Source organism: Fusarium oxysporum, chromosome IV, assembly GCF_013085055.1.
Source record: "Fusarium oxysporum Fo47 chromosome IV, complete sequence".
NCBI lineage: Eukaryota > Fungi > Ascomycota > Sordariomycetes > Hypocreales > Nectriaceae > Fusarium > Fusarium oxysporum.
In genome coordinates, this window is record NC_072843.1 from 3,400,933 (window position 1) to 3,424,265 (window position 23,333).

General features: G+C 49.4%; 9 protein-coding genes and 1 non-coding gene across 10 annotated transcripts; 4 read left to right on the plus strand and 6 right to left on the minus strand.

Moving 5' to 3' along the window:
- Positions 1 to 331: 331 nt before the first annotated feature.
- FOBCDRAFT_292197 (uncharacterized protein) lies at positions 332 to 1,895 on the plus strand (the record flags this gene model as incomplete). The annotated part of the gene is made up of 5 exons (XM_059611796.1): positions 332 to 494; positions 628 to 755; positions 806 to 1,278; positions 1,335 to 1,771; positions 1,872 to 1,895. The coding sequence occupies exons 1-5, from the start codon at positions 345 to 347 to the stop codon at positions 1,893 to 1,895; spliced, it is 1,212 nt and encodes a 403-aa protein (XP_059464722.1). The 5' UTR covers positions 332 to 344.
- A 1,007-nt stretch (positions 1,896 to 2,902) lies between these two features.
- FOBCDRAFT_200519 (uncharacterized protein) lies at positions 2,903 to 3,241 on the minus strand (the record flags this gene model as incomplete). The annotated part of the gene is made up of 1 exon (XM_054704277.2): positions 2,903 to 3,241. The coding sequence occupies one exon, from the start codon at positions 3,239 to 3,241 to the stop codon at positions 2,903 to 2,905; it is 339 nt and encodes a 112-aa protein (XP_054560252.2).
- Positions 3,242 to 4,325: 1,084 nt separating this feature from the next.
- FOBCDRAFT_318617 (uncharacterized protein) lies at positions 4,326 to 5,081 on the plus strand (the record flags this gene model as incomplete). Its single annotated transcript, XM_031178527.3, has 1 exon — positions 4,326 to 5,081. One exon carries the CDS (start codon positions 4,326 to 4,328, stop codon positions 4,923 to 4,925), a length of 600 nt encoding a protein of 199 aa, XP_031044414.2. The 3' UTR covers positions 4,926 to 5,081.
- A 748-nt stretch (positions 5,082 to 5,829) lies between these two features.
- FOBCDRAFT_t98 lies at positions 5,830 to 5,914 on the plus strand. The gene has a single exon. It is a non-coding gene; the product is annotated as a tRNA-Lys (tRNA).
- Positions 5,876 to 7,823, minus strand: FOBCDRAFT_159757 (caspase domain-containing protein). Its single transcript, XM_031178526.3, has 4 exons — positions 6,989 to 7,823; positions 6,501 to 6,939; positions 6,285 to 6,454; positions 5,876 to 6,226 (listed from the first exon to the last, which is right to left on the minus strand). The coding sequence occupies exons 1-4, from the start codon at positions 7,548 to 7,550 to the stop codon at positions 6,201 to 6,203; spliced, it is 1,197 nt and encodes a 398-aa protein (XP_031044413.2). The 5' UTR covers positions 7,551 to 7,823; the 3' UTR covers positions 5,876 to 6,200.
- A 1,094-nt stretch (positions 7,824 to 8,917) lies between these two features.
- FOBCDRAFT_221636 (uncharacterized protein) lies at positions 8,918 to 10,743 on the plus strand. The gene is made up of 2 exons (XM_031178524.3): positions 8,918 to 9,448; positions 9,506 to 10,743. The coding sequence occupies exons 1-2, from the start codon at positions 9,343 to 9,345 to the stop codon at positions 10,588 to 10,590; spliced, it is 1,191 nt and encodes a 396-aa protein (XP_031044411.2). The 5' UTR covers positions 8,918 to 9,342; the 3' UTR covers positions 10,591 to 10,743.
- A 989-nt stretch (positions 10,744 to 11,732) lies between these two features.
- Positions 11,733 to 12,869, minus strand: FOBCDRAFT_31600 (tubby C-terminal-like domain-containing protein). Its single transcript, XM_031178523.3, has 2 exons — positions 12,263 to 12,869; positions 11,733 to 12,213 (listed from the first exon to the last, which is right to left on the minus strand). Exons 1-2 carry the CDS (start codon positions 12,609 to 12,611, stop codon positions 11,948 to 11,950), a joined length of 615 nt encoding a protein of 204 aa, XP_031044410.2. The 5' UTR covers positions 12,612 to 12,869; the 3' UTR covers positions 11,733 to 11,947.
- A 1,199-nt stretch (positions 12,870 to 14,068) lies between these two features.
- On the minus strand, positions 14,069 to 15,866 carry FOBCDRAFT_221639 (glycoside hydrolase superfamily). The gene has a single exon (XM_031178521.3). The coding sequence runs from the start codon at positions 15,581 to 15,583 to the stop codon at positions 14,213 to 14,215; it is 1,371 nt and encodes a 456-aa protein (XP_031044408.2). The 5' UTR covers positions 15,584 to 15,866; the 3' UTR covers positions 14,069 to 14,212.
- A 942-nt stretch (positions 15,867 to 16,808) lies between these two features.
- On the minus strand, positions 16,809 to 18,989 carry FOBCDRAFT_249851 (general substrate transporter). The gene is made up of 4 exons (XM_031178520.3): positions 18,743 to 18,989; positions 17,432 to 18,687; positions 17,281 to 17,379; positions 16,809 to 17,230 (listed from the first exon to the last, which is right to left on the minus strand). Exons 1-4 carry the CDS (start codon positions 18,936 to 18,938, stop codon positions 17,132 to 17,134), a joined length of 1,650 nt encoding a protein of 549 aa, XP_031044407.2. The 5' UTR covers positions 18,939 to 18,989; the 3' UTR covers positions 16,809 to 17,131.
- Positions 18,990 to 20,440: 1,451 nt separating this feature from the next.
- FOBCDRAFT_249852 (pectin lyase fold/virulence factor) lies at positions 20,441 to 23,324 on the minus strand (the record flags this gene model as incomplete). Its single annotated transcript, XM_031178518.3, has 8 exons — positions 23,179 to 23,324; positions 22,980 to 23,124; positions 22,570 to 22,932; positions 22,373 to 22,520; positions 21,933 to 22,324; positions 20,649 to 21,289; positions 20,542 to 20,594; positions 20,441 to 20,472 (listed from the first exon to the last, which is right to left on the minus strand). Exons 1-8 carry the CDS (start codon positions 23,316 to 23,318, stop codon positions 20,441 to 20,443), a joined length of 1,914 nt encoding a protein of 637 aa, XP_031044405.3. The 5' UTR covers positions 23,319 to 23,324.
- Positions 23,325 to 23,333: the final 9 nt, after the last annotated feature.

A 23,333-nucleotide genomic window follows, 5' to 3' on the forward strand; every position in this document is an offset into this window, starting at 1 on the left:
CGCGAGTAGCATGGCTGCCCAAGTGTGCAGATCGTATGGACTCCGCTATGAGATGAGAGTTGAGCGACGGTGGATTTGGTGACACGCCGTACAAGGGCCGTAGGACAGAATTGGTCTGGTCCCGACAACTTGGGTTCTGTAGGTCCCGGTCCCTCGGTTCGTCGTAGGTTTGTACAAAATTCCCATATATGTGCGACGAACTCCTGGCGGCCCGCATCTGCCGGATCCTGGATCCTTTCGTTTATCGTCAATCATTCTTGCTTTTCTCCTTGTGATTCCTTTTTCTTTTCCCCTTTATTCCCATATGATTTGAAGCAGGATAGAGCCTGGCTTCATCGACAGTCATGTCTGTCCCCAACAGAGGCCCTGAGCTTCAGGTCGTATGCTATACTCTTGCCGTTTCCTCAGTGATAGCAGTCGCACTACGTATCTATGTTCGCGTGCGCTTGGTCAAAAACTTTGGATTGGATGACTGGTTCATGTGCAGTGCTCTTGTAAGTCGCTCACCTCAACGACACCCCAACATCACGACGATACATCAATTGATCAGACTATCCATACTCAATATTTGACACAATAAATCTGTATACTTTAATGACAACATATACTGACTACATGGCTGCATAGATCACATTTCTCCTATTCGTCATGTCGGCCCTCCTTGGTGTGAAGCATGGCACAGGTCGACACAGAGACGACCTCGACCCTCATGACTTTCAGCAAGCAATGAAATGGTGGTGGTGGTGCTACTTATGGTTGGATACCTCCAGTCTAACCGTGTCCGCCATGCTAACCGTCCATATAGGTACTGCCTCACGATGATATCTTCAAAGATCTCAATTGGCTACCTACTCCTCCGCATCACGACACGAAAACTCGACGTATGGATCCTCTACGGCGTCATGGCCATTACTGTCTGCACCGGAGTCGTCTTCTTCTTCGTCACTCTCTTCCAATGCACGCCGATCTCGTACTTCTGGAACCAAGACCAACCCGGAAAATGCGTCAAGCCTGAGGTCATCATGGCCCTCACCTATCTGTACAGTGTGTTCAGTGTTATATCAGACTTCACTTGTGCTATTCTACCAATGTTCTTGGTGTTCAAGCTCAACATGGGAAGGAGGACGAAGCTGGCTCTGATTCCTATCATGGCTATGGCCTGCGTGTTGGTATACCCTCGTTATTACAAGAGACATTGGCTCACACTTTACAGGGCAAGCGCAGCTGTCGTCGTTCGATTCCCTTTCGTCAAAGATTTCAAGAACCCAGACTTCTTATGTAAGTCGCAACTCCAACTCCAAACAAGATGAATCACAACTGACAAACCCTAACAGGGGCAACAATCGACATCGCCATCTGGTCGACAACAGAACAGGGCCTGGCCGTCACGGCCGGGTCTTTGGCAACGCTGCGGCCTTTGCTTCGATTACTCGGCCGCAAGCTTGGCATAACGACATCGGGACGGTCTGAGTTGCGGGACACTGATCAGCCAATGGGCTCGGGGGGGTTCAGGCCTTCAAAGGGAACCAACGGCAGCGGCAATAAGCATCGCGATCTTTTTAGCCTCGCCACATTCGCAAGGGAGGACGACCTGGACGGCAACGGGCGAGACGGCCAGGCAGCTTACGCTGGGGAGCACCATTTCCAGAGTAGATCGTCTGCTGAGAAGGGAGTCTCGGCGTGGAGGTCGAGGGACAATGAGAGTGAGGAGGAGTTGACAGGACAGGTTGGAAGTGACAATTCGCGGATCGTCAAGGTGACAACCTTTGAGGTTTGTGAGAACAGGATTTGAAAATCGTACCAGCAACAGGAATAATAATGACGGCCTTGATATTTATAACGAATAATAATACTACTTGCTTATAATTTAGAGAAAATATGTTGTAGTAAAATGAGGATGAAGCAAAGTTATTTAAGTATTTCGGCTGACCTCCATACTCTCTTCTATGTGCTGTCCAAACTCAATCTACAATAGTGCCAGTGACGTCAAGTCAATCAGATTCGGGGACACGGGTAGCGAAGCTAAGCTACAGGGCAGCTCCAGCTTACGGCTGCTGCTCATAAACTATACCAAGTTAAGCCGACTGATTTGCAACATCCATGACCTGGGCAAACCCTCATGCGTCTAAAATGCATCAAGATAAGCTCGCTTGTCCAAATAAACGCACCGCAACGTTTCACCATCACGATTGACCGCCATGTTTCGGCCCGCAACTGAGCTCAGAATCTTGTTTTCTACACATCAAGTCCAACCGCAATGGATCGTAACAGACCAAGTTACAAGTCTCGGCCCCCAATGGAGAGAGAAACACACGAGCAGTACAGGTCGGATGCTGCAATATCACGTAGCAGGCGCTTGTATTGCGTGTCGGAGCGGTTCATAACACCATATGCAGTTAGTACAAATGCAGTCTTGGCCAAGATGCGCTTCGCTTATCTGCACCCACGAGAGCGAGAGGATCTCCGAATTTGATAGCAAACATGATGGGCTTAAAGCCGGTTGAGCTGATCTATTGCAAGTTGGGGTCCAAAACTGCCGTCTCTTTTCTCGACAGTTGGCTCAAGACCAGGAATGAAAATCAATTTGTGCCTCTTGGAGATATCAAAGTGGATTTTCTTATTAAAGTCACGTACCTATGCGAAGCATGATCTGTCAATCCAGTATGTCTGAAGACGTCCTTGGTGCCCACAAATCATGACGATTGAATGAATATGGGCCCGGCTCAGGTAAACGATATTAAAGAGATGAACCTACTCAATCAAGACTGAAATACAATTGTTTTCTAAAATGAGCCGATTTGAGAAAAAGACTATTGGTAGCTACACGCACAGACATATCCAACCATCACTTCTTAACTGTCTTGCTACGAAGACCATAATCTCGGGAGCCTGGAGTCTTTGACTAGTCGACTTTCTTACCCTTCACCTGCTTCCTTTTTGCCATGCTTTTCTTGACACCTTGGCCTGTTGCTCTATGTGTCTCCCGTTTCTTGACATTATTGGCCACCGGAGTATGTTTGGCAAAGTCAAGCGGGTCATGTCGGGGTGCTTGTGTCATATCAAGCTTTTTATATTGATTACTCAGCATGGATAGATATGACCTTTGCTCCTCGTTCGGACGCCATGTGTCGCGAGGTCGGAGATCCTTTGTTGCTTTGGGGAGACGGTAGGCTTGGAGCCAGCAAGTCTTTCTCAGGCCTTTAGTTCCAGGCTTGGCTTCGAGGAACCCGGCCTGGCCCATTTTTCAAGCCTCGATGACATATTCTTGGAGGCAATAAAAATCTCAAGCGGCCAAGCTCTGGAACGTCCAGCGTGGCTGCCAATATTTTCCCAAGCCCAATGGAACTGGGTCTGGGCCAAAGGGGTGAGGGACAGTGGACGCCATGCTCAAGTCGATCAGCGTGCCGTTGACATACTGGCGATCAGATAGGTCCAGGACAACTATCCCGTGCTTGTGGAGCTCATGGAGTCCCTCGAGCTTATGAGGGAAATGGGAGACCTGAACCACCTGTTGATACAAATCGTAGGTATACTCGTCATCGTATGTGGTGTGTCAGTCACCCCAGCCCATTTATAGCCCGCTAATTTCAGGACGGAAACCAACGGTTAACGATTATATATGTTTGTTTCATTGTAGATAATGGATTAACCTTATATATGTGCATTTGATTTGAGAGCCATTTCCCATTGCGTCAGCTTGAACCTTTACGCGAAAGACCTTGATCAGTGCAAGGTTATAACGTCTACCCGGAGTAACCTTTCGAGCATCACCAGGAGGGAAAGAGGTAGAGAAATGGAGAGGAAACGGAAGCCTTTCGTTCATTCTAATATAATCAATCAGATCAGTCCAGCCGCTATGTGATGCACGAACCCTTTTGAAGACTCGTATTGGCATTATGGCAAGGCAAACAGATTACGTACGTTACAGGACCCTACCCTAATAACTCAAGATGAGCTGTCAAATAACTTGTTGGTGTAACGAACCAAACCCAGGTGTGCAGGTCTAGACTGCGTTCTTTCTCCTGAAGGCTGGAACCAGCTGATGCCGTACTGCATTCTCTTGTTACGATGACGAAGCTTTTTTCCTGAAGGGTTAATCTTCTTGGTACCCCTCCCTAACTCTGACGTGGAAGGGTCCTGGAACCAGGCTATCATTACGTATAAAACGACACCTTGGGCCTGTAACACTACTTTTGACCGAACTCTACTCTCCATCTCATTCCACGTTCAATGAGAACCATCTGAGCCATTATGCCTAGTTTCCTTTTCTTTCTTTGGCTGTATTGGCGCTCCTCATAGTCAACACAAGCGAAACATTGATCAATATGGATCAGTCATCTATCCTCAGTCTCCTGTCCACCAGGAACACAACACTTACCAACAACACCAGAGTCCGGTCGCTACATTTACCTACCATGATTCCTATGGATCCTGAGAATATAACTCGCTGGAAAGATTTCAATCTTATCAATATCAACAATGCCTACGGAGACTTGCTGAGCAAGCCTTCAAACATCATCCTAGGGCAAGGAGACGACAAGCATTTCGGTAACCAGTCCGAGCTCCGGAACTACGCCTTCGATCCATTGATTTCCACATTGCGTCCGCTTGTGTCCGAGAGCGCGCGTGTGCTTGGCCAGAGACTCGGCTTCACTCCCGCCATTGACTGGTACCAGGATGTGCCTTTGGCTGGCCCGCAAGTCGTTGGAAATGCTCTCCGTCCTAGCTTGACGATTTTTGCTGCCACGACTCCTCGCACAAGCCTTGTAACTAGCATGGTCTACGTCTCAAGCGCCTGGTGTTCCACGGATATTGAAACCGATGGACGAGAATCTACATGGCCTGTCCAGCACCTTGCGAAATACGCCCAGCACAGCGGGAATCAAACGCGATTCCACGTAGTGCGTGCGGCGAAGGAACCCTAACGATCAACCTGGCCATATGGGCTCTCATCATGATGAGCATGAACAACACCGATCGGTTGTCGAGTATGCATGAACGATTCCCATAAATGCCTGGTCGGCGCACGACGGTTTGTATTGCAACCGTCTTTCGGGGCGCCGCCTCCCGTATCTCCCAACGGGGGCTGTGGTCCTGGATCAGTAGATCTAAGACATGCTCCATGGCTTGGGTGCCTCTCTTGATGGACTTCACGGTGTGAAACTTTCATGCTTTTGATTTCCTATGTTTGGTTCATTCTGTTTGGGATAGACTGGGGAAATGCAAGGGGTCAGATTGTGCAGGAGATGAAGTGTCAGCAATATCGTACAGACGGGATCAAGTAACAAGTTGATCAACATCAGTTCAGTTCAGTTTCTTTCTTAATTGAGTTTTGGTTTTAGCCCGGCAATAATCCTGACTCCGAAATTCATTACAATTGCTTGCCTTTACGAAGTACACCTTAGATCCATCTCGGTCTTTGACAAGAACACAAGCTTTAAGCGCACACTTGCAAGAATGGTTCGAGATATCTACCAACATATCCGACCACTACCATAGGTGTGATTTATCGCTGATCCTGTTGTTGAGTTCCGTTCACCGGTGCGCCAGGCATGCCTCTCGAGCATATGACATACCTCTGCGGGTTTCAATCAAGGAACATGTAAGCTCTGACGCACGCCATAAGGCCTCCAACGGATCCGACCTGCAATTAACCGCGCCAATGTATACGGCTGAGCTGAAGGCTCCAGACTGAGCGGTATATTTGGAGAGATAAGTGCTGCACAATGGATAATAGCCGCCCGCACGAATCTGCTCACCAAAGTAGACAGGTACTCAATATTCTCAATTTCCAGTTGCCCGGATATCACCAAGCAAGCCTCGTTTGAGGCCCGGTTAGCTCAATCGGTAGAGCGTGAGACTCTTAAATGAGTACACCATCTCAAGGTTGCGGGTTCGACCCCCGCATCGGGCTGTTCCTATACAAATGATACGATTGATCTCTTTTTGCGGTCCTTTTTGGTTCAACTGGAGATTTCAAAATGCGATACAGTCAAACTCCGTTTATTTTGTAGGTAAGCATGTCGTGTCACCTGTTGCTGTGAGATCCATCATCCACTGCGACGCCTTCAATGTTCATCCACTCATACGTTCATTCATCAAAGTTATCATCAAATGCTGGTGTCGCCAGTCATTGCATCTTGCACTGCCAGATACATTTGCTCACTGTATTGAATCATCGTGGTCCAAGCTCCAATACCTCACATAATAAACAAGAGGTCAGTATCTAAAAGTCCATGTTAGCAATTTGTTCAATAGGGACATCAAAGAAAAGACAGGCTTACCGATCGGATGGCTACTCGACAGTTGTGGCTTCTGGGTATACTTTGTCTCCAGAATGTCGCGAATACTGTTGAGCAATTCGACATAGCTCTGCTTAGGATTTGCCTTGATTGCTGAAATGAATGCCCACGACATGGCGCCTGTCGCCTGAGCATTAATAGTGGCGTCGGCTCTGCAAAGATGTTAGAATTGCCTCATGAATAAATCAATTAACTCACGATGTCTGGTCATCTTTGCTTCCTGACCACATGATAACATCGGCAGGCGATGTTCGCGTGTCCTTCGTCTTCTCGTACGCATCGTCACCTCGGAAGGCGGTCTTTGCCAGGCCGAAAACAGAACCAGCAGCGCCCGCAATATCTCCACTAGAGTATGCTCTGAAGGCGTCAAAGAGGCCTGATGCAGCTTCCTTGGCTAGGTTGGGCTCTTTGAGAACACCCTTTGTTGAGTAGACGTATGGGAGATCCATGACCGTGGCTGAATGGCACGAGTCAAAAATGGCAGTGAGACGAACACCCTGTACCAAGGGCTTCACGACACGGAAATGAATTTCATCATCAATGATGGGACCAGCTTCGGTGTGGTCAACAGGGTAGATGCATTCGTCGTATCCGTCATCTTCATCGCCATCCAAGTCTTCGACCTGACCACCGTGACCTTGAAGAGCATGTTAGAAAGTTTGGTTCAAATGACTGCATGGACTCACCAGAGTAGTGGAGGAACAGGGCATCGTTGGGCTGTGCGTTTGACACAAGCCAGCCCATGGCGCGAATCATGTTTTCGCGGGTAGGAATCATGGCTGGGTTGGATTGATCATCGGTCAGAATGACCATGTCCTCTCTCTTGTAGCCATACCGCTCAACAAGGAAGGCCGACACGTTGTGTACATCGTTGATGCAGCCTCGAAGCTCTCCCTCCTGGTTAAAGTAGTTGATGCCAATCAGAAGAGCCTTGCGACGACCGGTACAGTTGGAATACTGGAAAGTATAGCCTTCGGGAGCTCCGTGACCGAACTGTTGGGGCGTAGATGGAGGAGGCGGACCGGCTCGAGCGTGCTCAGCATAGTGGTGCTGGCCTTGTGGGAGACGATAGCCGTATGCGTCAAGGCCGGGAGGAGGAGGGTATGACGGAGGAGGATATCTCTGACCTCCAGGATGGCCTCCAGAATAACCGCCGTATTCTTGCTGGGGAGGAGGAGGTCCAGGAGGAGGAGCGTATCCGTAACCGCCGCCTCCTCCTTGATATCCTTGACCTGGGTAGTAGGACATGTTGATCTGCTGTGTGAGAAGTGAGCTGATGCTCCGGGGCCTGCAACAGTCGACGTGGAGAACTGAGAAAGAAGAAGATGCAAGAGGGAGCTCTAGAGGTTCGAGGCTTAGTCGCAGAGTAGAAACAAGCACGTATGGGTCAGCAATCAGAGCGCAGCCTCACTTCAGTCTCACAATGGAATTGAGCTCGCAGCTGCAGTTGAGGTGCATTTGGAGGGCGGGCGCTAATTGCGAGGCGGGGCAAAGTGCAAAGTGATGGGGCAGAACCTAGCCCGGGAGAGGCGGGCCTGATTCACCAGCCCTGAACTCCCCTGAAAAGCCCCCTGGAAGCGACGGGAATGAACGCTCTGGAGGCCGCTGGAAAGAACCTCCCTCATGACACCAATGGATGGAACGCCAAGGGACCTGGATGGTCTTGGCGCTGAAGAGCCCCTCCCCCTCACCGCAGCATCAGACGTGGATGTGTTGAGGACGAGCCAGTGAATCATTCATGGATGTCACAAGGGAATAATAATGTGAGACGACATGAAACCCCTCATGATTTCGGGGACAGGAGAAGATCCATCACCAGCCACCGGATGTTATTGCCTTCACGATAAACATCACGGGCGGCCTCTCGCCTGTTGTGATGGTGACGCAGTATTGTATCGCCGTTGGGTGAATGTTTGCTTATTGTTTGATATTACCGCTCTCTCATAGGGATACAGGCAGCATATCATGACTGCTTGCAGCTTTACTCCGCCACACTGGTGTTGCAACAACGTACCCCATATTCCTTCATGCCAAATACCCCTAGCTGCCCTGACTAAACCGATGGGAATGTGCGGACGTTGTAGTTTACGGAGTAAAGTCGAAGAAGGCAAGCTACTGAGGTAGGTAGGCTGCTAGGCTCCATGTTATGGGAATTCGAGGCGATTGTCCGTCAAACCAGACGAGGAATAAGTTGGATACTGCTTCAGTTGACTCCACGCCACTATCAATCATGTGGGGGCATTTCTCCGTGCCTTTTATGTCGCAATTGAACAATGCCAGCATGAAATTTTTGAAAATCCTTGAGTTTGGTTCTTGGACATCATGCCCCAGCTTATCCGGTACGTTGACAAAACGAGGCTCGATAAAGCCAAACGTGAACGAAGCTTTCGTAAAAAGGTACCAAAGCTTAGAGCTGGTGACATTTGGCACCAGAGCGTTGCCCCGCCGGAACGGCCCGCAGGGGTCACTAGAGGTCCACTGATTGGCCACGTCGTAGCATTGTCACTGGCTGGTCCCCGAAAGCTTGAGGTTGGGTGTTGAATGGAGGGGTAAACGGGCTTTAAACGGGCCTGTGCGGCGGCTCTGAATAGTGAGGTGCCCTTAGCTGACTGCTTGCGCCTGTGCCTTTCACGCGGTGCGATAGCATCATATCCGTGTCTCCCCCGTTCCTGGATCACTTTCTGCCCTGCCTAACTGCAAGAGTGCCATTTTCACACAGTGGTTCATATTCACTGAGACATTTCCCTTTTGAGTAGTGACTCAGTGAGACCCTACATTTCACCCCACCATCCATGCACTGTCAGCAGCTGCCAAGCATCTCTGCCGACTGTCGATAACTGCGCGGGTCGCACCTAAATAGGTCCTTACTCTTCACACCTTGCACCTCACACCTCAGGCCTTTCGCCATTATATAAACAGAACCCAGTCGCTCTTTTTTAATCCTTCCTCTCTCATCTACCTTACCTCTTTTCTTCTTTCCCTCACAACCCTTGATCCCCCCAACACCGACTTCGCACGCCTTAGTACGAAGCCACTCATCATGTCTTTCTTCAAGAAGATCGCCAAGGAGTTCGAGAACCTTGGTATTGGCGACAAGGACGAGAAGAAGCAGGAATCTCAGCAAGGCTATCCCCAGGGTCAGGATAGTACGTTTCCCCCGCGTCAACATTTCCTCAAAACATCTGCTAACTCTTCAACCCCAGACAACCGAGCCTACGGTGACGGCGGCCAACAGTACGGCGCTCCTCCTCCTCAGCAATACAGCTCCCCTCCCCCTCAACAATACGGAGCTCCTCCTCCTCAGCAGTACGGAGCTCCTCCTCCTCAGCAGTACGGCGCTCCTCCCCAGCAGTACGGTTCACCTGCTCCTCAGCAGCAATACGGCGCTCCTCCCCCTCAACCCGCCTATCAGCCTCCGTCCGATCGCCCTCCTCTGCCCCACGGTTGGACTGCTCAGTTCGACCAGAACCAGCAGCGATGGTACTATGTTGAGACAGCCACTGGCCGCACTCAGTGGGAGGCTCCTGGTCAGGCACCTCCCCCTCCTCCCCCGGATTCTCGTCCTCCTTACGAGTCTCAACCCTCTGACGGATCTCGTGGTTACCCTGGTGCTCCTGGTGGATATGGTTCTCCAGCTCCTGGCGGCTACGGTGGTGCTCCTGGCTATGGCGGCTACGCTTCTCCTCCTCCTGGTCAGGGTGGTTACGGATCTCCTGCTCCAGGCTATGGTGCCCCCTCGCCTTATGGCGCTCCTTCTCCCTATGGCGCTCCCTCTCCTTACGGAGCCCCCGGTCAATACGGAGCTCCCGCTGATGGTGATCGCGGCAACAACCCCTACGGTCAAGGCGAGAAGAAGAAGAGCGGTAGCTCTGGAATGCTTCTCGGTGCCGCAGGTGGTCTCGCCATTGGTGCTGTCGGCGGTGCCCTGATCGCCAACGAGCTTAACGACAGTGACAGCGATCACGAGCACTCCGCCGCCGCCGCCGCTGCCCCAGCTGCTGCTCCCGCTCCTCAGGTTGTCAACAACTACTACGGAGCTCCTCCCGAGGACCCCTATGCCGCCGACCCTTACGCGCAAGATGGTCCTCCTGGCGTTCTTCCTCCTACCGATGCTGATGGTGACTCCGTCTCATCCAGCGACCGAGAAGATGTCCAAGAGGCCCGTGAAGAGTACGAAGAAGCACTGGCTGCAGCTAATGACTCAGATGCCAGCAGTAGTGATCACGAGAGACTCGAGGAGGCTCGCGAGGAGTACGAAGAAGAGTACGAGGAGGTCTATGAGGACTAAATGGTGAAAAACGAGCTATGAATAACGACATGTTTACGTCTAACTGTAACAGCATTGCTTTGGAGCCGTAAGGGCAAGGAAGAAGGTTGATGGATTTGTCTAACTTGTTGATACCTTAGTACACAGTACAATACCAGAGCACATTTCGTACTGCCTAACATGTGCATCGCATTTGTTTTGTGAAGTTTTGCCAGTTTCATTCCCGCGCATGTGCGTTGGATACCAATGTCTTGCATTTCTGAGGCATATGCACGGGCATGTTGGACCACGTTAGAGATGCAGCAATTACAGGCTATTGCTGTAAGTAGAAGCCGCCTTCGCTTATCGGCACTGGGCCAAGAACTGCAGACCCTCCAGTGCAGGGCCTTTTTTGCTGTGTAACGGTAAGACAGAGTCGTTCGAACAGCAACCAAACGTCGGTATTTTAGCATCAGGTATCCAATTATTATTATACAGTAAAATTGCCTTGAGGGGAGCCTCATGTGGAAAAAGAGGTATTTCAGTCTCAACAGCAAGTATTTTGAGTCTTCCTCCAATACAGAACAGCAGCTCAAAAGAAAGACAAAGAGCGAATTTCCGAGGTCAAAGATGGATGAGTTGTCCGTCCCCACGCTTGGCATTACACGATAATGGCGGAGCGTACAGTGCACAGCCCCCTCGACATATTCTTGGCAACCGTAAAAGTATTATACGATTCGAGCTGTTTTTTCCCCCAGCGGGCGCTCGCTGGACGCTGTTCAAATTCTCACCATGTTGTAATGCAACGGTGAGAAGATCACTCGGCACAGATATTGCCGGGTTGACGAGCTTGTTGCGGTCAAGCTTTTGTAACCTTGGAAAATAAGCATTTATCAGAAAGCTTGTCGTTTTGCTTATTTGGTTATCTGGACCAGGCGGTTTACAAAGACTAGTGAGTGAGTGATGAGCTTGGCATTCATGTTAGGTTGTCTTGTGAGATGAGGGTCTACAGACTGGGGATATTATATGGATGATGGCCAAGACGGCGTAGGTAATTGCATTGAGTTAGACTTGATTCGTTAACGGAATAATAGCTTTCTTTGCTTACTCTTGATAAATCTCTCCATCTCACGTCCTGTTGTAAATGATCAGCCGCATGTTGACTGAGGTCATATCACGACGTTAAGCATTTGAGTATGGCCATCAAAACAATCGTTCAATCTCATTTCTCAATCCCAGGATATAAAAGTTAAGCCTAGCAATGCGGACTCTCGACACAGGCCTCATTCGATCCCGAGCATCACTCATTCGATCCATCGTGCAGTCCTCTGGGTATCACAAATTTCCTTCGTCAAGCCCTTCTATACAGCCCTTTCTGTCATGATGAGGGAACGGGGGATCACTTCTCGTTGTTCTTCTCGTCCAGGCAGATGCACAATGCTGCCATGAGAGCCATATCGACACGGGGCGAAACGACGAGAGCATATGTTTGTTGGCCAAATAGCAAATCGCGGCCGCTAAGTCTGCGGTCGATACGGGCGACCACATTGCCTGTGGTCGTATCAACGATGTTAGCGTTATAGTCGTGCCAACCACCATCCATCTGAAGAACCTCTGCTGAACCATCGATCGAATTGAAGGTAGCTGTGGCTTTGGAACCGAAGACTAAAATACATCAGAGAGAGATGCCACGACTATCACGGGGAAGACTCACGCCGGAAGCTGCTCTTCACTTCCATGATTTTCGTTCCTCGAGTGTCTTCCACAGCATACGTGGTATGGATATGGAAGTGCTCCCTGACGATGGAAAAGAGATGGTTGCCTCTCATGTCGTAGACCTTCTTGCGTCCAGAGATACTCATCACCTGGCCCTCTACCTTAAGGATAGGTTGACCATTGGCATGGCGAATCTCAAAGTCATCGCCACTGAGAGACATGACCTTTTCTCTGAGGATAAGAGTCTCTGTCTGGGTGGTGATGTAAGCTGGGAAGATGCCGACCTGATGCGGCGCCAGCGCCATTGGAACTTGAGGGGGGGCTATTTGAACTTGAGGAAGCGCCATTGTTGCTGTTGAGGTAACAATGATGAATCAAGATGATGTTGTTGAGCTATATCAAGAGGAGGAGTTGAAGAGTGCTATGACGCAGAGACAAGGTGCGTGTTTCATTGAAGGATCGCCAAAGAGTAAGGTATTTATAAACATTGTAACAGCGACAAACGTCACATGGAAATGCCTTGAGCTGAGACAGAATGTAGGTGCTACATCAAATGGCAGTCGCACCTTGCCTTGCACTTGCCTACATAGTAGGGCTGATCACCGCTAAGGGGAACGGTCCCGAAGCAAGGCATATTCTAGCGAATAAGGTAGCGCCTCAGATGGATGAATGCGGCAGTGAAGGATGCCATAAGGCTGATTAGGTCTTTGCCTGCCCCTCCAATCTACAAGTTTTCGTCGAGAATGACATTCAAGAGAAGTCTCTTTCCAACATGGACTCTTTCAGCAAACATTGTTATTCAAGGTAACGCACCCAATCTCCTTTCTCGACTGACGGCCCCCTAAGGCACCTCCGTCATGAAGTTGACAATTGATTGAAGAACTTGTCCGTGGATAAACGGAAATGGAATTGACCACAGGAGGAATTCGTGGAGTACGCTTTTAATTCGTCAATCCGCCCCTGCGGAACCTTTCAGTCGTTATCGGCTCCCAATGATTGTGTCACAATGCTTGGCTAAAAATACTCCGACCAGCATGAAGATCAGTGGGTTTTGCGGCTGTGCTTCGATCGCTGGTAGCACATGTTCATTGTTAGTCATGAATCCTTCTCCGTTACTGCAAGAGCTTCATGTAACAGGAGGCAACCAGACGAGTAATCCGATGATGAACTATAGAACCTCTCGCGCTGTAACTCATTCAAAGCAGTCGAGTGTGCTATCGCCAACAACGTACGACAGACACATGGACAAACGGCTTTTGAAATAGCATAGAACTTCTATAATATATTGAGGCATATTCTTGATCCGCTAAGAAACGCGCATCTGCACCGATTTGAGGCCATAGGGCAGGCTTTACTGTTGTTCTTGTAAATCAACATGGCTGACCACCCTAGAGGCCGCCGATCGTCAAGCAGCGAAATGTTCGGACATAGCAGCACCAGATGCAAGGAACAATCACGTGATTGTTTCAGCAGTCTAATGGACAAACTCGGTCTGGTGGTCTAGTGGTATGATTCTCGCTTAGGGAAAACCCTATAGCATAGCTTGCGAGAGGTCCCGGGTAATCCCCGACCAGACCCTTCTCTTTTGCTCTCCCTGCTCTCGATGTTTTTGTGACTCTGTTCTTTTTGCGCTGTTGCTCGACTTGATGGTATCATAGCTGAATTGGGATGAAATACCCGGCCCCACTTGAGCCGAGCCAATTAGAATTGCGGGTATGAAGAGTTAACATGAAAGCCGTTGTAAACCGTTAGCAGACGGTTGAGTCAACAATGGATATAGCACAAAGGGTTCTGGAGAAGGCACGCTTTCTTATAGTCAGAAGGAAATAGAGTCAACCATTGTCTATCCTAATCTACCCAGAACTAATACAAGAAACAGATCTCGGGCGCGAGAAAAAAGTCAAGACACGCAATGGGCGTCATTCAACCCACGATCCATTCAGTATATTTACAGAGCGAACAGGGCAAGGAAGGCAAGGGCGACAGTGGAGACGCCGAGAGAAGCAGCACCGTTGGTGATAGTGCTGGGAGTCTCAGCAGGGGCAGAGCCAGACTCGGAGCTGGAGCCGGAACCAGAGCTGGAACCAGACTGAGAACCAGAGCCAGAGCTGGATCCAGAACCCTCTGAACCAGAGCCAGAGCCAGAGCCAGACTCAGAACCGGAGCCGGAGCCGGATCCAGAGGTAGGCTTAGAACCAGAGCCAGTAGCGGTGGCAGTGCCAGTAGCTTCCTCATCATCGCCAGAGCCGCTGGTGGCAGAGGCAGTAGAGGTGATGAAGGTAGCGGTGGAGTTAGAAGCGTGAGTGGGCTTGGAAGCACCGGACTCGGTCTTGGTCTTGGAGTGGACGGCAGAGCTGGTGGTCTCCTCATCGTCAACCTTGTCGCAAGAGAGATCGAAGAGAGGAGTGGTGGAGAGGTTATCAGTGATGGCGAACTTCATCTTGTTGTCGGGGTTGGAGTCGCGGAGAGTGTACCAGAAAGTGGGGGTCTTGTTGAAGAGGTACTTGCAGCCAACGTCGCGCCAGTACTTCTGAGCGTTCTTCACACTAGGAACAGCCTCATCCCAGTCGGGACCCTTGTAAGGCCAGCCAGTCTCAGTGACCCAGACAGGCTTGCCACCGGAGGCGGCGATGGTGGCCTCGTACGCCTTGTTGAAGAGCTTGGCAGCGTTGTCGATGCTGTTGCCCTTGTCGTTCTCATAGTAGGGGTACTCATCCACACCGATGAAATCGATGGCGTCGAGGACGGCCTTGTTGGTAGCGTTGCCCCAGACGTCCCAGGTGTCGACGTGGCCGACAGGGATCTTGCCAATGGGGGTACCCTTGAAAGCCTTCTTGAAGTCGTTGATGAAGTCAACGAGGACATCAGGCTGAACACCGACACCACCCTTGTTCTTAACGCCAGTAACGGAGTTACGGTAGAGATCCTCGCTACCAACGGAGACACCGATGACGAGGTCGGTCAGCTTGGAGCCGTACTTGTCGACAGCCTTCTTGAGGGCGCTGATCTCCTTGTCGATGTTGTCAGTGCCGGAAGTCCAGACACCGAGGAGGATCTCGGTCTTGGTGTCGATGGCAGCCTCGAAAGCCTCGATGGGGTCATCCTCGGAGTAGGCCTGGATGTTGGTGTAGAGTCGGACGGCGCTGAAGTCGCCGGGAGCGCTCTTCAGGTTCTGAGCAGTCTCGAACTCAGCCTGGAAGTCGGCCTTGAACTTGGCGGCACGGTTGGCGAGGGTGGCACCAGAGTTGAAACCAAGGTAGTTCTTGGCCTCAACGCCGAGGGCGAGGGCACCAGCAGCGAGGGTAGCGGAAACCTTCATGTTGGCGAATATAGATTATCGATTCTCGGGAAAGTGATCGATATGTGGTATAAGCAGGTTGGTATAACGTCGAGCAAGGTCACACCAGCCGGAAGCTAATTCTATTAAAAGAGCGTGAGTGTGATTATACGGAAATGGTAATCAAGAAATCAGCCGTTCTGGCAGTTAAAGAGAGTGACGAGGAAGTAAGAATGCCGAATCCAAAAAGAGAATTCAGACAACAAAAAGGAAATGATGGACGGATGGAAAAAAGATGGAAAGTTGATCAAAGAATGAGGAAAGGCGCTTTGTTTTGCTTTCGGAACGCGGTGAGATTAGGTAGGGGCGGTTGCAGCGGACGTGGAGCCATCACGTGCCGGACATGCACTAAGTTCCCGGTTTTTCAGGGGAAATGCTTACGACGCTGGTCCACTAGGTTATGGTTAACGTGTCGTGGGCCGCTAAGAATAGAAGGGCATTTCTTGTAGGTGGGTGCTCATTGGACGTCAACCCCAGCTTCTCCTGTTTCGTACCCAAGGAGCAATTTTGTAATGCGTGATCGTCGATAAAACAATCGAGATGAATGTTGCTATTCCTGAGAAATGAATATCATAGCGCTTTTTTTCGTATTACGAGATTTGATGCTACTGCATCGTTTATCTGTCAAGCCTCTTCCGCAACTCTCGAGACAGAGTTCCAACGGTGCCCTTATCTCAAGAATCTGATTCGTAGTGGCGTGACTTATGCAAGGAACAATGCAACCAATTCTTGAGAACGGATGGAAGCTAAAACAAATCCAGTGCATCAAAGTTTATCCTTGAGCCAATCTCCAATGCACTCAAGATACTGGGATTTAATTCCTTGGTAGCCAATCTCTGTATACGAAGCCAAGCATGGGATTTAATTTGATGTTTGAGGTATATAGAATGTAACAAGCTGTATTTCACCGCCTGGATCCCCAAGTTTCTTTGTTTCGATGTTTTTGAACTTCAACCTCAGACGTCTCTTTGATGCAAGAAGCAATTCTTTGTCGTGGCGAGCGAATTCCTTGGCACTTCAAGCGCTAAATTAGCTGAGGCTGCGGGTGACGATGGTGGGTTTAAAACTCCCCCTTGAAGTGGAGAATACGACACTTGGGCTTGGCTGGCACGGCTTTGAGGCCGATCGATCCGTTCCTGAATTGGGATGGTTACAGACGAAGTCAACCAAGATGAAAGAGGCTCAATTGAGTTATACCTTGAAAATACGGATACTAGCATACCTAACAGATATATATCTTTGCTCTGTTTATGCTGATCGATATGCTGCCCTAACATTCACCATCTTATCACGGGTTGTTAAGATTAGGCGCTGATCCTGGATCTAATGTCTCACCAAGACATTCCGCCATGACTTCGGTTGGGCCTTAATCCAGCATAGTTTCAGCCGAGCCTATCGAAGGGTTATCATCATCAAGAACAATAAATAATATTGTTGATCAAGCAAAAGGTATCGCTAAGTCATGACATGGCTCCATTCACAGATCGTCACGTCACATGAGGCCTCCCGACTGCAAACTCAGCACTCAATCTAGTGCTTCTCAGCTTCAGGCTTCTCGTGAGCCATAAAGACCTCATCCTCATTAATCTGGTACTTGGCAGACTTGCGTGCCGGGATACCCTTCTGGAACTGTTCAAATTCGTTAGCTGCGTTCTCGGTCCTCGTGTTCAGCTGCTTACCATGTAGTCCATCTCACCAAAGGTACGGTCCTTTGTTTCGAACATACGGAAATAGCCCCAAGTCAGAGTGAGAGTGGCAAGACCTGCCCAGAAGAAGGCCTGTAGCATGTTAGCGTTGCATTGACGCTCGTATCGATTGGGCTGGACTTACAGTCTTGCCCTTGAGGTTCCATGATCCTGGAGCCAACATCTCGGGCTGGATGAGACCTCCGCAAATGATGTTACCAACGTAATACGTTGAACGAGCCAACACAATTGTCTGTGTACGCAGACGAGTCGAACCCACCTCAGCAACGAGGGTGTAGATGATAGGACCGACAGACATGGAGTATGCTCCCAACCACACAACGCAGAGGATTGATTGCGCCCAAGCTAAGGACTGAGTCTGCTTGGGCAACGCCAGGAAGCCGATAAGCCAGAGAATTACGACAAGGAATGAGAAGCCAGAGAGCCAGATCGTTCGTCGACCGAACTTGTAGATGTAGAACCACGAGATGATGGTACCAATGAAGGCGATGCCAGTTCCACCAAGAGCAATACCGTAAGAGGCAGAGGGACCAATACCAGTCTGTTGGAAGAAGAAGGATCCACTGTAGCAAAGGGCACCGCCGTTGGTGATCTGAGAGAGGAAACCCATGCAAGCGATCTCGGTTCGTCGAAGGTTACTACCTCGGAAACAGTCCCAGTAAGAAGTACCAGAACGCTCCTCAATCTCAAGCTTGTTTGTGTGGACCATAAGAGCAACGGCATTCTCGTAGTTGATGTTGTGCTCCGGTTCGGATAGTCGCTCGAGGGATACCTTGGCTTTCTCGAGCTGGTTCGTTCGGACAAGATGCCAGGGTGACTCGGGGGCCATATACGCTGCGATGGCGAGAGGAATAGGCCATACCCATTGGATCGCAAAGGGAATTCGGTAGCTCCACGGGGTAGGGTTGTCAACTAGACCTTTGAGTACACCAGCTGAGATGAACTGTCCAATGCACCAGCACAGGTTGACATAGGCAGTGAGATATCCTCGAATAGCAAGAGGAGTGACCTCAGCAGCGTAGGCGGGACCAGTTGTAGCGAAGATTCCCCAGGGAATGTTGCAGAGGAATTGACCGACGAGGAGGACCTCGATGTTGGGGGCGAAGAAGACGACAAAGATGAAGGCAGAGAGCCAGAAGAGGCCACTGATGAGAACCTTGCGGTGTCCCCATCGCGAAGTAGCCCAACCGTTTAGAAGAGCGCCAATAATGTTGGCGAGGGCACCGAGACAGTTGAAGCGCTGCTGCCAATTGGCTGAGATCTGATGTCCATTCGCTTTATCGAGATATTCGCCGTACTTCTCTCTGAATCGCGGGTAGCCGTAGAAGGAACCAAGGAGGGTAACATCGTAGCCCTCCATGATGACAGTAGTCGAGATGACTGACGATGTCCTGTTAGCTATCTCAGCGTCAACAGTTCAAGGGTAAGAACCTACGGATGGACCAAAAAGCAGCTCGCTTGTAAGTCTTGAAACCCTGCCAAACGGTATAGCTATGCTCGTCGGCCGTGGCTTCAAGAGCCTCATTGGCGAGGGCTTTATCGTGAAGGTCTACATTCTTGAGATGATCAAGACCAGCATCGGTGCTCTCAATATGGGGCTGGATCTCCCCGGACTGCTTTTCGGCTACCATGATGAACAGATTCGTCGCTTACCAGCAGCAGACTACTTGCAATGAGGTTTGAGAGGCTCATGATGGCCTTCACCGGATATGGGCATGTTATATCGTCCATCATCAATAGTTCTCCTCATGCAGAGATGATCCTCGAGGCCGGGAAGCGGTTCACATCGCCGCAGAAATAGGATCGACGGCCCGTGTTAGTGAAGTTATCTCGTAGTTGAACTTCCCCACCATTGGTGGAAGATCCTGCGGGGAAAGATGTTGGTGATGGGGATGGAGTGGTCAACATCGATCGTAAGTGGTCCGGATAATAGCTTGACCACTAAGATGCCTTTCTCCTCCCCAGCTTCTTCCTCGTAGAGAGGTGGGGAATCTGGGGTACTTCCTGGGGGAAGGTGGTGATCATCAGATGTCTTGGTCTAGAACCCTGTTTCTCTCTACGTCGGCCGACGGTTTTAGACAGGAATATACCAAGAACGCCAGCCAAAACGTCACTTCTGTCATTTATTATAGTCAATCCGGATAAATATGACTCGAGCAATCCTTCAGAAATAGCTTGAAGCTTCGTCTGCATCACAAGATGGCTGACACCCAGGAACAGGTCTTCCTCGGCTGCTACTGTACCACACCTGGACGATCACAAGCATCGCGTGATTCGTGAAGAAATTCCCAATGCTACGACACCCATTTATACGCGCTTATATGCGATTCGTCTTGTCTTAAGCTTGACCTATATGCCTTCAATTAAGGTACCACGATCATGAGGCTTATCTTCTGGAAGCGATCCAAATTTGACAATCCTCCCCCAAATGCGATTGGGGGTTTGTCGTAGTCTCATTCTTTGCTCTTTTATTCCCTATTTTCCGCCGGGTGCTAGTAAGCAGCCACTTTTCTACCTCCTCATCGATGCTTCACCATCTCCTGTGTCTTCCCATTTAACCATTTACACGGTTAGAACCGACTAAGTCCATCTCTTAGCAGCCACAAGCTCCCCACGCTCTCAGACACAAGGATGAGGTGGTTGGGTTACACCTGGACATGGCAGTCAGGGCTTACACCCATTCACTCAATGCACGACTGCGGCACTCACCAACTCAGGCTAATTTGGCTTGGCAAATCTATCTTCAGCCCGAGCAAATCAAAAGTTCCTCACATCAGAATACACAATGCAGAGATGCAACTCGGTAGATCTTGACCCGAGACGGTGGAACCAATGTTTGAAGGCAGCCATCGAACCACGCTTAATTGGCCATGATCCAAGGAAATAGACATCAGGTGAACTGTCACCCTGCAGTGCTTCTTGACTTGTTTTATGCATTCTGCTCCTTTGAGGGGTTTGATCGGTTGACGGGTTACATTGCCGGCGGATCATTCTGCAAGTTTCCGAATAAGCTCGAGCTTCTACTGACAGACGTTGCCCCCTCATTCGTATCGTTCCATGCCCTTGGCTGCACTGAATGAAGGTGAATAACCTTCACATCACTATCCAAACTACTCAATCAAAAGAAAGAAACCTAGTTGAGACTGATGACCTCAACATTTCGAACTTGAAAAGTTGTCGCTATGCGTAGGAATCAGTACAGGCAGAGACATACCAAACTGACGGGAAACTTACGTGTTGTAGGACCAGGTGATCCAGAAGATCCTTCAGTCTGATAATTGACGATCCTGTATAGCTATGAGCCAGGGCACATCTCATCATATCATAAACGATATACTTACAGACGAAGACCTGCTCCAATATAGTCCCTTCCATATTGCGTAGTCTGCTCTACACCGTCGAGGAAGAACTTGACTCTCACATCATGACCGTTCTCATCACGCAATTCGGCACGGACAGAATGCCATTCCTCGGGATTAGGATAATCCCTATCAAGTGCGGCAACCTCATCAGAAGTATTGAATGTGTTGAAAGAAATCTTTCCAGAGCCTTTCCACTCTGCAATATCAATCTCAGGAGGCCATCCACTGGCGGCATTGAGCCAGAAAGCAGGCCAGGTTCCTCTGTCAACCGGAGCAACAAACTCAGCACTGATATCATAACCACCACCAGCAGAAACAGTGAATGTTGATTTAGCGTGAATTGCTCCAGAAAGATAGTGAATGGGATCTTCTTGGTCATCTCGTGGCTCAGCAGTTAGAGTGAGAACGCCATCAGTGACGGAGACGTGTTCCTCATCCATTCGGGCGCCGCCATTGTGTGTGGCCCCCCAAGGATACAGGTAATTCCAGTATGTTTCGAGGGAGTTGAACGAGTCTGAAGGAATTTCTGTCGTTGCGCGTCTTTCAATAGGTGGTCGCAGAGCAGAACATGATGCTCCGACGCCGTGGAGCGCAATGATAAGATTTTTGAACTGCATTTTCTCGGCGGATGAGAGCAGAAATGTTGAGAACCGGAGGATCCGAATTTAAGCATGTCTTTAAATACTCGATGAGCTGCTATACCGCAGCCCTTTTAATGTCCGTGAAACAGGAGTAATGGAACCCTACCGGGAACTCCGGGATATTGAAACAAGAACCTGCATTGACGATCACCGCGAAACGAAACGCATGGATAAACATTAAACGCACCAACAATATTTCTTCATATGGCGCCAGACTCAATATGATGATTCAATTATACAGGAAAGCCTGTCAGGATTCAAAGGTGTGCTTGATTCCTTGGAAGACAACCTTGAAAGAAAAGACTCAATAGCTCCGCATATGAACCAAAATTCAGAACTCAGTTACGCCGCGAACGATTTTCGAATAGTTTCAGTCATGTTATTATAATAGAAACTTGTGTGTATGTATTATCATGAAGGCGACATTGGCATCACAATCGGACAATTGTTCTCCTGAGATTATGTCAAGGCTGTGGCATTGACTACATAAAATGTTTATGAAATCAAGAAGAGTTAGTTACGAATTCCTTATGAGCTGTGAAAACAGAAGGGAATGAAGGGAATGTAATCAAACAAGGGAGTTAACATAGTTCTCCAGGTTAGCATACCCATTTGATGCAACCTTCATACCATCTGAAGCGTCATTGGGATTAAGACCATTCTTCGTTTCCCACTCATCAGGAATACCATCACCATCTGAATCTTTAAGGGCAGCACCATTTGCAATCTCTCCAACGCCACCAAACTCCTTCTCATCAGAGATCTGCCCTCCCTTGGTTCCATAAGATTTGACCTGGTCGATAAGGGCAGTATCAACAGTATCCCTATGCAGCGAGTTTCCAACGCCTTTGAGGACTAGTTCGACAGCTGCCTGGGGCGTGAGGGCTGTAGGAGCCGGATAGTTGTATGGAGTCTTGACAAAATCAATGTCAGAGTAGCAACTGGCTTTCTCGCAAAGAGCAGCGCCATCAAGCTTGCCGTTGCGGTTGGAGTCGTAGAAGTTGTCCTTGACGTCTGAAACATGGTCAGCAACACAATCATCCGAGAGGGAAAATGGCTTACAAGCATGGAAGAAACTGTTTCCTCGAGTAAAGGCTGTGACGGTAGTATCCGGACCAGAGATAAAATAGTTGTTGATGATGTTAGCATAGCTGTCAGCTTGACTATCTCCAGCAATGTAACCGCCACCACCTCCCCAGTTATACACAACCTGTCTGACAGTAAGAAAATCATCCAGAAGTATCATCAGGATTACTCACATTGTTCTGAAAGTCGTTGACACCCTTGACCTTGGGGTTACGAGTCTTGTTATCAATATACAGATTGCGGAACAAGCTAACTCCACCATCTGTCTGCATCAAGCCACCACAAGAGTGTGAAACAAGACCTTGAGCAATGATGGTATTCTGAATAGTAACATTCGTGACGTCTCCATTGATAGAGAAAGTCTCGTCGCGGCCCCACGAGACGCTGACGTGGTCAAAGATGATGTTTTTACCGTCGGCAATACCGATGGCGTCTTTACCTGATGTTCCGCCTTTGCCCATACGGATGGTGATGTATCGCACAATGGAGTCATTGGCGTTGGAGAGAGACCAACCATTGCCGTAGACGACGATCCCCTGTAGATGGTTTAGTTAGTGTAACCCTAGAGGTTCTGGATACTCACACCACCGGGAGCAGTTTGGCCAGCGATGTAGATGTTCTTAGACACGACGATGCGTTCAGAGATCTTGATAACTCCACCGACGTCAAAGACAACTATCCTGTTGGGTTTCGATACTGCGTCTCGAAGCGAGCCCGTTCCAGAGTCACTGCTCGATTTCATTAGACACTTCATATAAACAGGGAAAGAATCATCAGCGTACTTGAGGTTTGTCACTTTGTATACCTCACCTTGACGACCACCAACTGCATACCTACCAAAGCCCTCAGCTCCAGGGAATGCAAGTTGGGCTGCTTGCGCCACGGAACTGGCCGTCAAAGCGAGCAGCAAGGAAAATTTCATGTTGCTTGAGTATAA